Source organism: Eleutherodactylus coqui, chromosome 13 (assembly GCF_035609145.1).
Source record: "Eleutherodactylus coqui strain aEleCoq1 chromosome 13, aEleCoq1.hap1, whole genome shotgun sequence".
Lineage (NCBI taxonomy): Eukaryota > Metazoa > Chordata > Amphibia > Anura > Eleutherodactylidae > Eleutherodactylus > Eleutherodactylus coqui.
The window spans coordinates 87,210,276-87,226,492 of NC_089849.1; the positions used below are offsets into that span (position 1 = coordinate 87,210,276).

A 16,217-nucleotide genomic window follows, 5' to 3' on the forward strand; every position below is an offset into this window, starting at 1 on the left:
GCTATGTGAAGTAATGTCAACGGGCACAATCAGCAGTGATAAAAGGCCAACACTTCCGGGATAAACATAGGGGTAAAATATCTGTAATTTTAATAGAGCCATAGTATACATATCAGTAGTTCAATTCACGGTCTTCCAACCATTTGCTTCATGTCTGCTTACCTCTTTATGGGCACCTTTAATCATTAACATGTTTATATGCATTTTAACTGAAGGCAGTAATATTCTATTTTACCTGACTTTTGTTTCGATGTATTTTAGTATTTGGTGATGCTTTTGTCAGGTTTATGCGGGAAGTCCCTTACTCATTGGGATGTCTTGCGAGTGGTTGATTGTGGATCCAAGCAGTGGAGATTGGGACATTCTTCCTGATCGCTCTGCATTCCAGTTTATTGCTTGGTGTTGCACTAAACCAGAATGTTATACAACAGAACAAAAAGAAATACAAGAAACCCCAGGTCCGCCATACTGGTTATTTATTCCAAAAATAAGATACAAAATGTATAACTTTTTCATATATTTCCCCCAATCCTGCAGTCCGGATTCTGGACAAGTCTATATTGCCGACTACTAGCCAGCATTTGGTGATCTTTCATTTGCAGCACTAACCATCACTGTCTTCAGCAAGAACTTCTTGGTTCGTCTGCCCTGAATTTGGGATAACAGAGTCGAAGAATAAAGACCGAAACTGAAAAAGTAGGAAACAAAAAACCAAACAGTGAGTTTTATACCAGGGGCACTCTGTACAACATGAAGCTTAAAAGGGGTTTCCAAAGATTAAAAAAATAAAATAAATAAAATTAAAAATTACCTTCCACCACAAAACTTCCTCTGCAATTTGAAACCATTGGCACCAACGCAACGGGTCAGAAGTGCAGTGAGTGGTCACATGGCCTGTGACATCACTGGGTCTTTTGGCTCCAGTGTCATCCCATAAACAGGTCAATAAAGAGTTCCTGGCCTGTTTAGGTGACATCAGTGATGACGTTCTGCTCCAGGGTCTCACATTAGCTGTAGCAGTCACTGGGTAAACGTGCTGCAGCCATTGTAAACAGACGGGTCAGAGAATAGAAGAGCACCGGGTGCACAGAGGAGACCGCATCACTGTAACACTTACCAGGAGGATGTACAGTGAGGCCGCAGTGGACAGCTGACTTCTGTCGAGACCTTTACCCGTAAGCCGGCGCCCGTAACAGGACAGGTGAGTGTGCCCTTTTTTTCTTATATTTTAGGCCGGGCCCAGCGGGTGGACGGGGTTTGTTATAGTGACAAAACTCCTTTAATTAAATGTTAAGTTTTTGTAATTATTTTATACTATAATCAAATATTAAACTTCCTTTATGAGGCAAAATTATATTTCTGCGCTTGTACATTGCACCTTTCCTGGCAATCATGCTGTTGGTCCTGCAGCCAAGGATACAAGACTGTCTGCCATCTTGTAGAATGCGATACAAGTGCCACTATGTATTGCAGACATCTCCCTGCCCATGATGGTGTGGACGCTCCTGCCAGGGGAAGGCCAGCTGTAGGAAGGCAGTCATGGGGATTGAGCAAAGTTGGTAAACATCAGAAGACTCCATTATTAGAGTTTGTTTGGAAGAGAACTGGGAAGCTCATGGAGCCAGAAGCAGTTATAGAAGATGGCTCCCAGTCTTTGGCCAGACTGTTATATAGTGAACTAGGAGATGGGCAGGACTTAAAGGGGTTGCAAACTATTTTTTATGGGTATCCCTAGGATGAGGTCATCAATAGTGGATTGGCAAAAGTCTCTCTTCCAGGACCCCCACCAATCAGCTATTCTGTGGCAATGCACTGAGCTGATTTCAGCAGCAACATGACAGCACTGTTCCCACTACAGTGGCCAGGAATAGTATTACAGGCAAAGATCCCGCTCTCTTAAATGGAAACTTTGTAACACCAAGCCTGGCACTGCAGTAGGAACATATTTGTCTGCTTCCTGCAGAAATCAGCTCAGTGCAGAAACACATCGCCCCAGCGAACAGCTGATCAGGTGAGATCCACGGTGACAGACCTACACTGATGCACTATTGATGACCTGTCCTGAAGATAAACCATAAGTAGTTTACAACTGGACAACCCCTCTAATTTTACCTTCTTATTTGGTGGTGTCCCAGGGATCTCCATTTCCTGTTCTTCTTCACTTTCTGAAGTTAATGCTGGTTCTTCATGTACAGGAACTGGATGACTGAATGTTGGACTACGAGGCGGTGAGGAAGCTCCTGCAAGAGTAGTTTCCATGGCGATCATGTAGTCAAGGTCATCACCCAGAAACTCATCATCATTTGGTAAGCAAGGTCTGCCAAGAAATGAAAAAAAAAAAAAAAAAGCTCATTAGAGTTTTTCTACAACAGTCTTCAAACAACGCTAGCCATTATCTCCAATGTCCACGGGCGGATTTGATTAGTGGAACCCGCGAAGGAAATCCGCAAATCAAGCTGCCCATAGGGAAGCATCAGCATCCGCAAAACAATTTAAAGAATGCGGATGTGATTTTTTTTTCTGCCCGGCGTGAAGATCGCATGCGGGGGAAGAAGTTGCAGCATGCTTCATTTTACTGCGGATTCTGTTGAAGTCAATGGAAGCCGTCCGATACGCAGCACATTTGCAGCAGTCACTGTGGACGTGCCATGGATCTGCGGGAAAGCAGGAGATTTTTAAAAAGTTGCACTGTGCATGCGTCCGGCACGTCGGCCGGCGCATCTGCTGTGTTGAAAGAAGATCCGGACGGCAGAGAGGAGACCTGCGCTGGATCTGGACAGGTAAGAAAATGTCTGTGGGCACAGCTGGATTCCACTGCTGGATTCAGCAGATGGAATCCGTGCGTGCCCGTGTGCATGAGGCCTTAAAGTAACATTGCGAAAAATATCAGGGGCTGCAGAATTCTTTTCTACCTTGACTGCATTTTTCCCAAGCTTTCCCAAACTTTTTCCCAGAAAGTTTGCAAGAGTAGTGCTAACAGACATTGTCACTGCAGATTGCTAGCGTGGGTCATGTAGTAGCCTGAAACGCTGTTTGTATCCTGAGCAGAGACTGAGGAGTTTTGCAAAACAAGTGCAAGGGAAGGAGGTGGTCCGCAGCTACCAACCAGATCATGGCTGCTCCTTTGTAAAGGGTCCCAGAAAATAGGAGCTGCTATCTTATTAGTTACCGAGGGCAGCGGCGCTCCTTTTCCCTTGCACCATCTATAAACCAGTGGATGTGGGAAAGCGCCAAATGGATGTTATACGAAGAAAAATAATACACAAATAATGACTCACCTCGCATCGAGCGGGCCCCCCCCCCCCCCCTTTATTATCAGAGGGACTCACCGCTCGGCACCTGAAGTCCAAGATTGCTCATAGATATTAGAACTTTATCCTAGGTCCTCCGTTTCGGCAGTCCTGGGCGGCGGCAGAGAGTGATCCCCAACACTTGTAAGTGAAGGGGTTAAATCCAAGTAACCAAGATTGGGTAAAAACTCTTGCGCTCCAGGAAAGTTAATGATATCCTTAATATTTAATAACCCCAAACTTGGGGATTAAAACAAACAGACGGACAATAATCTGTGGCTAACATGCAACGCGCTTCTGCGCCTAAAGCGCCCTTATCAAGGTGCAGAAACGCATTGCATGTTAGCCACAGATTATTTCAGTCTGTTTGTTCTAATCCCCAAGGTTGGGGTTATTAAATATTAAGGATATCATTACCTTCCCTGGAGCGCAAGATAGTTTTTTTTACCCAATCTTGATTACTTGCACCATCTATGTAACTATCAGTCTCTGCCAGTGAGGACAAATTGAAAAATCTGGCAAATAGTTATGCAATAATTTGTGTATCACCTGATTCTCCAACAAGATCTTATCTTAGGACTCCTGCAAGGCGATTATGAGAGTATCCAATGAATGTGTGTAACCTGGAATTCCTCTGCATTGAATTTTCTCAACACCCGGACCCCACTGATCAAAACTTTTGACATGATGCTCAGACATGTCAAATGTTTTTAAAAAGTACTGTATATCCTTATCTACAGGGTGTCTAAACCTTCAAATGACAGAATAAGCTGTTGTGTACATGAGGTCTAACACTATTTCTGACTATTAAATTACATGGATTATGCACTTTTTCCATTAAGTAGTTTTTTTCTCTGTAAGCTCAATTTCTTACTCCATTTTCCCCTGAGCGCAGGTCTCCATAAACAGAAAAGAGAGGCTCTTGCTTGTCTCTGTAGCAGTAGTTAGAGCATGGAGGACATTATACAGCAGTACTAAATGGTGTAGCTGTGCATCTAGGACTGGTACGAGATAAAACAAGGCTGCAGTTGTATCTGTGCCTCTCGCCGGCACCTGCTTCTTACTACGCTCATATTATCTATGCATCAGGAGGGGAGAGTAAGCAGCAGCAGCTATAGAGTGTAGAAAGGCACTTTGTAAAAAAAAAAAAAAAATTAAAAAAACTATATTTTCCTCATCTTCATTTGTCCTATTGTTTTTCTTCAAAGCACTGCCCACAGGGGCATGGATATGCCTTGCACTGCAGCTTAGCTATTCTCACTGGTATGGGCTGCGATGCAACCACACTTATATGGACATCATGATGCCATTTACTGCAGTAAAACAGCCACGACTGTCATTCTGATGGATAAATCAGGAGAAGCCGTCTGATTAAGATGAAGGTTATCGGGGTTATTTCTTCTAATGTTCTAGTGCAGCCTATTTTACAGATATATTACCTGTTATTCTGGGACTGGGAGGCATCATCAGCATCCGAAAGTGTAGCAAGAACAAAATGGGCTTCCAGCACAGTATCATCTACACAGAAGACAACTGGACTAAAGAGAAGAGAAACACAAGACAAAACAGTGCTGAGTAAAAGTATCTTTAGTCATTACATCATCAAGTATTAATATTTCCATTCTTATCTCTTAATACTATTACAAACAGTAGAAACAAAAAAAAAAATTTGTACATCTAGTCCGCCCTTCTATTACGTCCTTTTATTTCTCTCTTAGGGATAAGCCGATATCTATCCTCATAGCTTGAATTCACTTTAGTGATTTTCCAACCACGTCTGCTGCAAGTTTGTTCCAAGCATCTACTATCTCAGTAAATATTTCCTGATGTTGCTTCTGGTTCCCCCTGAACTAATCTCAGCTTGTGCCCCCTTGTTCTCTCCTGAACCTAATTTATACTCTTAACATATATAAGAGTTCTGATCATGTCCCCCCCTCCCCCTTCTTTCCTCCAGGCTATACAAATAAAATCCTTTAAAGGGCCACTCTTGCTAAGAGAAATGTTCCATCCCTGCCCCCTCACCTGAATACTTATCACACTATTAGGTCTCCTTTGTGTATCCCAGCCCCGGTCTGATACTTATCAGGCACCACCTTGATGGTGAACGTTTTTGGTTTAACTTTCACATTAATTCCATGATGTGTCAGTACAGCATTAGCGAGAGATTATACCATTTCTGTCTCCTGGGGGAACAGTTTAAATCATTACCTTCTATATTTACCTAAATAAGTTTCAGACCGTAAGCATACAGTCAGGAGGAGGAGCTGTGATCTCCTCTATTATTACTGTTTGAATCCTACTCTGCCTACGGCCGAGGACACAAATTTACGTGTGTGATCTCCTGTGTCCCATCCAGATCGTCTTTCTTTTTCACTGTGGATGTGTGCGGAAGCGCCAGCCAGAGCGCCGTACAGTACTTTTTTTTTTTTAACTCCTACTTTCCCGCAGCCCATCTGCTATTGAATTGCAGATGAGCAACGATCGGACGGCTTCCATTGACTTCAATGGAAGCCATCCATGTGGGATCCGCAGCAAAATGGAGCATGCTGCGATTTGTTTTCTGGACCGCAAGGTTCGCAAAACAAATCCGTATGCTTTAATGCCCCCGTATCCTTATGGGCAACGTGTTTCGATGTAATGTTTGTCACTGTTGGCTTCATGAAGGTGCCCGCTTTGAGCACCGAAACACGTTGCCCACTGTCCTTGTCACTGGAATAAAGGATTGAACGTATATCCATACTGGACTTGGAGACTACTTTACAACATAGGAGTCGACACTTCTAGGAAGGGGCTTTTTGCCAGTCATACCCCCCTCCTTCCGAGTAACTGCCGTTCTGATCTACAATTTACCCTCTTGTATCTATGCATTTGGCTACTGCCACATATCTTTGAAGCGCAGGGGAACTTTTTATTAACAGCGCCTTGTTTCAACTTTTTGGGGGGAGACTATTTTTAGAGTATCCCCTTAATTGTTTCTGCAGCTCTCCCTGGTTCCAGAGGATTCAATATGTATAGCATGTAACCAGTAGAAGAAACCCTTTGGTGCTCTCTGAACCTTTTCTATAACGTATCCTTATGGGCAGCTTGATTTACGGATCTTCCGTGCGGATTCCGCAAATCAAATCCGCCCGTGGACATGAGGCCTGAAATAGGTCTATGGCAAGACTGGACAAATCTAAGGATCCAGTTAGCCAATGCATTTGCTGCTGCACTTATTTATTTGCGTGTTTTGTATTAATGCTTATGGAACATTTTACAGTTTACCCATTAATCCAATAACTAACGATTGCAGCACACCGCAGGTATTCTTTAGCTTCCCACTACCGATAGTCAACAGAAGCAATTACTACGCACAGTATAGTGTCCAGGGACTCACCAGCCGGCTCTGTCAAAATGTACTGAGATCGGTAAGCTAGAAGACTCTGCAAAAGCCAGGAGACCCTGAAAAGCAGAAACCAGAAGTAAAGTCAAACGAGCAATGACAAACTAAAATGTAGATTCTTATACCTGCGAAATTTGGGGAAATTTATAACCTGAAAGCCATCATTGGTAACCCACCAAATCCTGGCGATGTATTAAGAAAGAAAGTGATCTCTCTTGAATGACCAGAGGTTCTGCCATCCCAAATGTATAAGATGAGGTCCACACTGGCGACCATCATGTTTGAAGTCGCAGATCCTGAAGGTCCCGACTGATGAATATTTGAGAGAAGAAGCTTTTCCAGCACCATATAACCCCATAGGTTGCTGCTGGTACTAGTCAGCACCCATTGAAGTGAATGCATGATGCGCAACACCACAGTCTGGAGACCTTCTCTTGGATTGGGTAAACCCTAATACTATATAACAGTGCTTGAGTGTAATGGGAACCATAGTTTTACCCTGAATTCACGTAGACAAAAAGTAATTTCTCGCTGATCCTGCAGCTGGTATGCCAGGAATTCTTCTCTGCTCAGGGTTAGCTCCGTCAGCATTGCTTTACTGGCATCTAGATGAAAGGATGTATCAAAAACCATAAATCAAGAATTGGTTTAAGCAATTTCAACATTTTTGAAAAGACAAAACCATCAATTTATAAAAAGGATGTAGCAGCTGTAGAGCAGGGGTGCACAACATGCGGCCCACAATGTAGCCCCCAACCATCGGGACACAAGTTTTTGTGCATGGTGGCTGTTCACATGCATGTCCCATGTTAGAGAGAAGAGTTGTGGGCAAGTACTAATAGTGCACTGCATAGACCTCACTGGGTCCCCCATACAGCAGGAAAACTGGGTCTCTTAATCTCAGTCCAGTTTGGCACTCCAGAAAATAGGTGTTAGGCTCTTTACAAATAGCGGGTTTTTTGTGTTTGTTTTTTTTACGATCCAGCGCTGGTTCCCATCTTTTATGCAGAGGGAAAAAAATAATACATAGGGATGGGACGACAGGCTTCAGAGGACACCACAGTCCTCCGTTTCACATGGTTTCCACCCTTGTCAGTTATATTCTGTCCCAAGAGCAAAGCTTTTCTATCCAGCAAAAATATAAAATTTAAAAAAAAACCTGACAGGGGTGGAAACCATGTGAATCAGAGCAAAAGAGGTTTCCATCTGACCTAATGAAGTCTATGGTTGCCTCCGAATGCAGTTATCTGGATGGAGCAGTACTGATCACTCAGATGTGGCAGTCTATGCAAGGTTCTGAAGGCTGGATCCACAAAACTAACTACAAGTGAGAGTCACATGGATGTATGGATTCCTCCTCTCTAGAGTGCTGATTAGGGGAGACAGGGACATCAGCTCCCCCAATAGGTGGAGTCCAGGAAGTGGACCTTGCACCAGACATTTACGATATATGTTTGATATGCTATACATGCCTAGAATGTAAATACCCCTTTATGTACTGCAGCCCTCATGTCAGACATGTTTTTGTTACCCAGTTCCTCCTCCACATAATTCCTGAGTGTGACTTTTCCGCAGGGACTCGCCTTTAGCGTTACCTCCGCCAGTGTCAGTGGGAAGTGCACCACGGCATCTGAAAGCAGCCTAAGGAGATAGAATTACAATACTGTGTTAATTGCAAGAAGAATAACTTCTTTAAAATGACTCGTTAATGGCAATCTGTCACCATCTTTCTGCAGCCCTACATGAGGCACGCTGACTGCAGCGATACGTCTGCCGCATTGGTCTCTGAAATGGTTCAGGAGAAACTTGCATTTATTAGTAGCAGCCCCACTGAACTAGTCCTGGATATTCATGAGCTGCAGCTAGCCACACCCACCCTGCCCTCCAGCCAATGAGTGACTGCTGTCCCTCTATGCACAGAAATAGGCATATTACAGTGTATACAGTATACAGGCATATATAATGTATATAATGGGTATACAGCTGTCAGTCAGTGGCCAGAGGATGGATAGTTTTGGCTAGCTGCAGCTCCTGAATATGAAGGACAGCTTCCTGTAGGCATACATGTATGGGTTACTACTGATAAAACGCAAGTTTCTCCCAAACTACTGCACAGATCCACACAGCAGACAAAGCACTGCTCTTATGTTGTGCTCTTCTCAGCTGCAAAAAGATGGTGACAGATTACCTTTAAGAGGGCTGTCAGATTCTTTAAAAAGTCTGCTTTTCCAGTAACAGTGCCATTCTTGTCCATAGGCAGAGTCTGGTATTACAGCATTCAGGTGAATGGAGCCAAATTACAATACCAGACAGCCCTTGGACTACAATGGTGCCATTTCTGGGGGGGGGGGGGGGGGAGACCTTTTATCAATCTCCTACAACCCTATTCTAGTCCTTACTTTTGGAAAGCACATTACTGAAGTGTACAGTTCAGTTACTTCTATCTGGTCTATGATACAGAGTTCTTGCACTAGGACAGCCTTTCCCCATATGTCCCATTGGGGCCATCACCCATTATGAGCCAGAGAGGCAGGGCACAAACAAGCAGTGGCATTTGCTCTGATGCACCTCCTCTGTCCACATATCACATGGATGACCATAAGTTGGAATGGCCGGCATGTAATACTACATTTCCCTTGTAGTGGGCACTGCAGGGGATTTCTGGGAGCTCCTGAGATTGCTCCCTTGGCCAGGATTATTTGCAGAAGGTTTTGGCTCCAAACAACCCCGTTAAATACTTCTGGCCTCAAGGTGCCTGTTAGCTACAGAAGGCATGATGCTCTTGCTACTGTGAGAGAAGGTAAGTGTCCATACCTGGCTTGTGCCTGGAGTACATTAGGACAGCTGTCTGGGTTATACACCGCTTGGAGGGACTCGCATTCCTGATACGACAAGTTATGCGTTTTTGTAACTCCTGGAAAATAAATGACAACGTTCAATAGTAGAAGTTGCTTCAAAACCCAAAAAATAAGGCATAGAATTATGCTCTGTATTCACACATGCAGGAAATTTATGAAACTGTCTAAAAGAAACTTTGTTGCCCATAGCAACCAATCACATTTGTATATCAGGCAGATATACAAATGACTAGAGTTGTGATTAGATGAATGGTTTTGTCACCTGAGGCCCTAGAAGTGGTTCCCCCTTGTCCTATAAGAGGCTCTCAGAGGCTCCTTGTGTGTAGTGACCTCTTCTTCCGCTTGTGTAGAGCTTGTTGGCCACCAGACAGCTCTACGACGCAGAGAAGAGATTTCACCCCGTTACCAGAGTCTGAGAGGGGCGCATTATTGGGATGTGAGGGGCTGGGTGGTCGTATCAACGAATTGTCCCCACCGGACCGTTCTGCCCAGACTGTTAGGAGGTGTTGGGGCCAGTGGATGTGTGAGGGCACACAAGGTGACCGGGCTCAGGACCCCCCGACAGACCACCAGTAGAAAGGAGTGTCTGACCAGACTGTTAGGAGGTGTTTGGCCCAGTGGATGTGTGAGGGCACACAGGGCAGCCAGGCTCAGAACCCCCCGACAGACCACTAGTAGAGAGGAGCGTTTGACCAGACTGTTAGGAGGTGTTTGGCCCAGTGGATGTGTGAGGGCACACAAGGTGACCGGGCTCAGGACCCCCGACAGACCACCAGTAGAGAGGAGTGTCTGACCAGACTGTTAGGAGGTGTTTGGCCCAGTGGATGTGTGAGGGCACACAGGGCAGCCAGGCTCAGAACCCCCCGACAGACCACTAGTAGAGAGGAGCGTTTGACCAGACTGTTAGAGGGTGTCGGGACCAGTGGATGTATGAGAGCATGAGTGGAACTGGGTTGTCTTCAGTGATGATTCCAGGTTTAGTTTTAGTACCGACGATGGCCGTGTTCATGTCTGGAGACCCAGAACTGAGCGCCTCAATCCTGCCTTTGTTGTGGAGCAGCACACTGTCCCCTGCTGGTGTGATGGTCTGGGGGGCCATCGCATACAGCAGTCAGTGCCCCCTAGTAGTGGTACAAGGGACAATGACAGCTCAGCAATATGTTCAGGACATCCTGCAGCTACATGTGTTCTTCTCATGGAGGCTTCTAAGAAGCATTTTCCTCTTTTGCTCTGATATTGTAATCACTTATATCAACGTTACAGTCACACAGAGGACGTTTCATCCCCTCCGACAACTCTTTCTAAGTGCTTGAATGTTTTTATTTACTTTTGTTTTACAATCAGTGCATTTACCCAAACCTATACTCCCTAGAGACTAGCTTCATTTGTTCACTCCCGAAAACCAAAGATTTGAGTGATATATTGAAATCTGGGAGCTGTACATCAGTTATATATACCCAATCAATTGGTGATGTAATGCACTGTATGACATACTGTTATATACATCAAGCTCATATGTTCAGCCCCAGCAGTCAAGACTGCCCTGGGAGCCCTTGTCATGTTGTAGACTAAAGGCCCACTTACGCTGGATGAATGTTGGGCAAACAATGCCTGACACTCGTCCTCGCATGTACTCACTCCCATGCTGTTACACAGGACCGAGTATCACTGCCTCGCTCACAGAGCAGCCAGCAGGGGTAAGGGACGGCTGGAGGAGTATTGAACAGCCGCTGTGTTAAGTGAATGGAGAGGGACAAGGGAGAGCGAGGAGAGTAATCTCCAGTCGCCCCGCTGCGAGCCAACTATACTCACTCCTGTGCAACAGCAGGTGAGTGAGTACAGGCGGAGACGAGTGTCTGGCATCCCGTGTAAATGTCCCCCTACTAACATCAGTCATGTCAAGCTCAGAGATTAGATTAGGGCACTGAGAGTATTAACTGCCATAATTGAGGTCTACTCCAATCTCCGCAGATGAGACAGAAACATTGCTATGTATAATTTGGGCCCGCTGGAACTAGCAACAACCTAGTGAGGTGTGGAAACAACCCGTCTCCATTAGGCTGGTTTCAGACGAACGTATATGTATCTGCAGGGAAGGGGGGGGAGGCTGGAAGAGCCAGGAGCAGTGCTCTGAGCTCCCGCCCCCTCTCTGCCTCCTCTCCGCCCCTCTGCACTATTTGCAATGAGGAGAGGCGGGACGGGGGCAGAGAGGGGGTGGGAGCTCAGTTCCTGCTCCTGGCTCTTTCATCCCCCCCCCTCCCTGCAGACAAGGACACCGTATATCGGCTGGGCGTGTAAACCGAGCCGATATACGGTCGTCTGAATCCACCCTTAGGCTGTGTTCCTACTTGGCACTTTTGCTTGTGGTTTGCAACTGCAATTAAAAACTGCATGCAATTATTTTTTTTAAGAAACTACATGTAGTTTTTGTTCATAAGGTTGAAAACTGCAACCAAAAACGCCATGTGTGCACGCAGCTTTAATGTACCATTACATCAGCATGTGGAGAGGGGTAAAACATCAATATGCTACAAACAACAAGTCCATATGTGTAAGCCCTGTAATATATGACCATACAATATTCCATAAATACACATACTGACCATATTTACAGAACAGCTGGATAACTAAGCAGCTGCTGGCTGTATTCAGTTTGATGGAACATCCCTCTACGGTCTTCTCCAGAGAAGGGAGGGAGCGGAAGACGCTCATCACCGACTATCAATGGGGAGAGGGAAAAAAACTAGTGGTGACAAAAAGTCTATCAGCCGCCCATAGCAACCATTCAGCTTCCAAATTTAACTGAAAAAAAAAAGGATCTGATTGGTTGCCCAAAGGCTCTGCGTCACTTTAGTCTACGAGGGCCAGTGCAGTGCTGGAGCGTCATTACCTTCATGTAGATCTTACAATGACACGTTCCTCCAGTTGTCTCGTAGGCGTAGAAGAAGAGCGGGCTGAGAGTAAAGCAGGCGTAGGCCGACCGCGAGGAGTTCACCGAGCGCAGGCAGAGCTAGAAGTACAAGAAAGTGACACTAAGATACCTACAAAATCATCAAGTGCTGTTATGGTTCCTACTTAAAGGGGGTGTGCAGAATTAGAAAACATGGCTGCTCTCTCTCCAAAACCAGCACCCCACCTGTTACCAGGCCGTGCGTTGTTGCAGCTCATTAACTTTAACGGAGCGGAGTAGTAAAATCGGGTCCAAATTATTCTGTATAAGCCCTACTAGTAAATATTAGGAAATTATAGTACCAGTGTTTCTGGTGGTGCAATGCGCCACACAGCTCTGCTACATGCACGTCACACACACAGCAGGGATCAGAAACAGCACTGGAGATGAAGGCCCTGTGATGATGTCACCGTCATGCTCCGCCCCTGATCACATGACGGTGACGTCATCCCAAGTCCTGCATCCTTGTGCAGATTATGGGCGGACTACAAACCCCCTGCGGCCTCAGTTGCTATGGAATACTATCGGATACCTAGGCAGACCGTAGCCGTGTGTGTACAGGACGTGTGATGATGTCACGGTCATGTGATCAGGGGTGGAGCATGTAACTCCCTCACTGGAAATGGACCTTTGATGATTTCACCATCATGTGATTAGGGGCGGAGTATGTAAGTCACTCACAAACCCACCTACTCACTCACAGCTCGTCATTACTAGATTAATAAAGGCATGTGTCAACCCAGGCGACCGTTTTAACACCTTCTTGATGTGCAAAGGTGCAGCTTCTAGGGATCTGTAGTATCAGGCCAGCACATGGACATTACGTGGTGTGCGTGGTTTGTGTATTCCACTGACAGCAAACAGCCCACTAATTGCCTATGAGTCTATACCCATGCATTGCTGTCACATAGACCAAGGGTTGGAGTGTGGCGGATATAATATGCAGGGTCCATAACAATCCGGCAGCCTACGGACAGGTGTCAATGTGTCGTCTAGTGTGACTCACCCTCAAGCTTCTTGGGTAGAAAACTACTAAGAATACTGTCTGCCCATGTAATTATGGATGGCCCTAGTCTGCCAGAGCTACAGTAGCTTTGGGTGGTGGGGTCTCAGAGGGAACGTCCTTGTCACCTGAGGTGACAATTCTCTTTTTAGCCAAAACAAAAAAATAATAATGGATGAACGTTATTGGTCATTCTTTTACCCCTTCATCTAAAGGTTCAAAGTAAAGTTCTTCCCCGATCCGGGACAAGGAGTGAATGGCGCGTCCGAGAGCTGGAAGACAGAAGTGACAAGTCAGGCACAATACAAGGAATCACAGTGTAGCAGAAGGTACTGATACATTGTTACAATCTGGGGGACGTTTACAAACACAACATAGAGACTGGGAACAGCGCCAGCCCTGCCCACAGGGTGCTTGAGGGGCAGCACTAGGGGGACCACCCCTTCCTGGCAGCCAGGGAGACTGCTACAGGGATGCCAACTTCATGGAGGGAGTTAGGTTTTAGATTTAACCGGGGCAAAAAGTGAAAAAGTTAACTTTCTCACCACATTCTGACATTAGAACTTTTTTTTTAAACTCCTCCATGGACAGCCGGGTGCTTTACAGGACGGACTGTAGTGTGAGTGGCGGGATGATAACCCCCCCCCCCCCAAAAAAAAAAGTACATATTTTACCAGGTTACGTTGCACGGCGCTATAGGCGCAGGGATCGGTTATTGAAAATTAGGCTTTCAAAGTGATTTCCTTCTTCCACATAATAACCTTGTTACTGCACCCTTCTGCAGCGGTCCCAAATCATTCGTTCGCCAAAAAAGTGATTATGAGGCGCTGCGCAACTGGCACATCAACCTTACGGGCGAGCATCTTCAGCAATACTTCTGGAAATGTTCATTAATTACTACATTGGATGCCACTTATGCTGGGGGCACCTATCACAGTGCAGATTTCATTTTAGCCTAGCCGTATAGGAAATGAAAGCCGAGCTGTGATTGGTTGCTGTTGGCAATAAAAGTTACGAGGGAAGTCTGAGTTTTCGATTTTTAGTTCTGCCAGTATTGGTCGCCCGTTGCTGAAGCACGCTGATGCAGAATGTCGCTCAGATCGGACCAGAAGTGTGGATGTGTGGATGACATATATAATTCAGGTACTGCACCGCGTGCGATAGAAAAAAAAAAATTATAATTCGGTATTTCAGACTTTTATGGGAGCAGCAAAGCAGATTGTATGTAGTTAGACGGCGCATTCAGCGCGGACGGCAGCGGACGGCGACCCATCACAGCTGATCGCTGCAGGGCCCACACCATAACCACCTCGGCTGCGTGAGCCAGCAGGCATTAAGGGGTTAATAAGTCATCAGGACGCTCTAATCTAGCCGTTAGAAACGCAGAACTCTATTAAAGGGTTATTTTAAAAATGGCGCAGCTGACAGCCATGACAACCCCTTTAAGGGCTCTTTCACATGGGTGTTTCCGTATTTTGGTCTGTGAATACGTCATATACTCACAGACCGCTATACGCCAACTCTCTGCCAATTGGCAGTTTTACGTGCGCACACAGGGCTCCTAGGTATTTACACACACTTCATGACAATGTGCACCAAGATGGGACACGCTGGGTTTTTGGCGGGCGGTGGGAACCGGACTGAAGGCGCATGAGAAATCCGCAGCAGTGAATGATGCCATTGACATAATTGCATACTAAGTTTTATATTTACATGTGTTAACTCTTGCGCTTTCGTGATTTGCGAGCCCCTATAGAAAGGCAGAGCACCACATCAACAGCAGCTGAGCCAACCAGCAAACTCAGCTCTGCTACGTCAGTAATCCCGCCTCACCTTTAATGTTGGCTCCGGTGACCATACACTTCACCCCGGCACTCATGTTGCCGGCAGGAAGACTCTGGACTACACGGTCGGCAGAGACTATTCGGGTACAGCCGTATTCTCACACAGTCCCGCCCGGCCTCCTCCGCGGCCGGCAGCCGCCATCTTGTCGTAGCCCTGCCCGGCGACAGACCCTTACGGCAGCGGCGGCCGCTGGGCGGTCCGTCTATTTATAGGTTCCCGGAAACAGCGCTCTGTCTTTTTAGTTCCGGGCGCAGACGCAATGGCGGCTGTTTTTGACTTAGACCTGGAGACGGAGGAGAACACTGAGGAAAACGAGCCGGTGAGGGGCGCTGGTGGGCTGCTGAGGGAGGAATGCCGCCTGCAGCCCGGTGGGCCGTTGGTGGCCGCTGCTGCTATACTTGGCGGTTGTGTGAGGGGGTCTCACGGGCGTACAGTCGGGGAGGGTCATGCTTCTCCTCGGGGAGAGCAGCTGGAGGTGTGAGGAGACTTGTGAGGCGGCCATGCTCCTCTGGGGGACTCTGCGGCTGAGTTTTATATGCCCGGTCACTGTAGAAGGCTTGTTAACAGGTGTGACGTGGACATGCAGTGCCGCTGGCTGACAGTAGGTGGCGCTGTGGAGGTGTTGTTCCACTTGCACACAGGCAGTGAATGGGGCTCATTGACTTTAGTGCAGCCCATACAAGTCTGTAGGGCTCTCGGTACGCGGAGGAATATACAGGCTGCGACTTATTTCTCGTGCGTATCTCATTCCTCTGTTTACACAGTTACCAGGGCAACCGCACAAATATAAATGATTTCGCTTTTCAGATGTGCAGGAGCGCTTCTCGCTGTTCTGGGGCTCACTTGTATACAGGGACTGCTGCCACCTAATGGTGGGTCAGTGCGCACC

The 16,217-nt window shown here is 46.3% G+C and overlaps 2 protein-coding genes across 2 annotated transcripts in view; one reads left to right on the forward strand and one right to left on the reverse strand.

Moving 5' to 3' along the window:
* Positions 1–459: 459 nt before the first annotated feature.
* Positions 460–15,529, reverse strand: RAD9A (RAD9 checkpoint clamp component A). Its single transcript, XM_066587991.1, has 11 exons — positions 15,317–15,529; positions 13,685–13,755; positions 12,421–12,540; positions 12,134–12,248; positions 9,487–9,586; positions 8,204–8,313; positions 7,171–7,277; positions 6,667–6,731; positions 4,730–4,828; positions 2,113–2,317; positions 460–688 (listed from the first exon to the last, which is right to left on the reverse strand). Exons 1-11 carry the CDS (start codon positions 15,360–15,362, stop codon positions 605–607), a joined length of 1,122 nt encoding a protein of 373 aa, XP_066444088.1. The 5' UTR covers positions 15,363–15,529; the 3' UTR covers positions 460–604.
* The window catches only part of RPS6KB2 (ribosomal protein S6 kinase B2), a 31,661-nt gene continuing 30,970 nt past the window's right edge, over positions 15,527–16,217 (forward strand). Inside the window, exon 1 of the mRNA XM_066587990.1 lies at positions 15,527–15,647. Within this exon, the coding sequence (XP_066444087.1) occupies positions 15,588–15,647 (60 nt within the window). The 5' untranslated portion in view covers positions 15,527–15,587. The remainder of the gene's footprint in view (positions 15,648–16,217) is intronic.

Excerpts from the sequence above, each read along its gene's own strand:
- RAD9A (XM_066587991.1), bottom strand. The coding sequence starts at position 15,362 with ATGAGTGCCGGGGTGAAGTGTATGGTCACCGGAGCCAACATTAAAG. Across the intron at positions 9,587-12,133 it reads CCAGCTGTTCTGTAAATATG|GAGTTACAAAAACGCATAAC; the intron begins GTCAGTATGTGT and ends TTTATTTTCCAG. Across the intron at positions 2,318-4,729 it reads TCCCAGTCCCAGAATAACAG|ACCTTGCTTACCAAATGATG; the intron begins GTAATATATCTG and ends ATTTCTTGGCAG.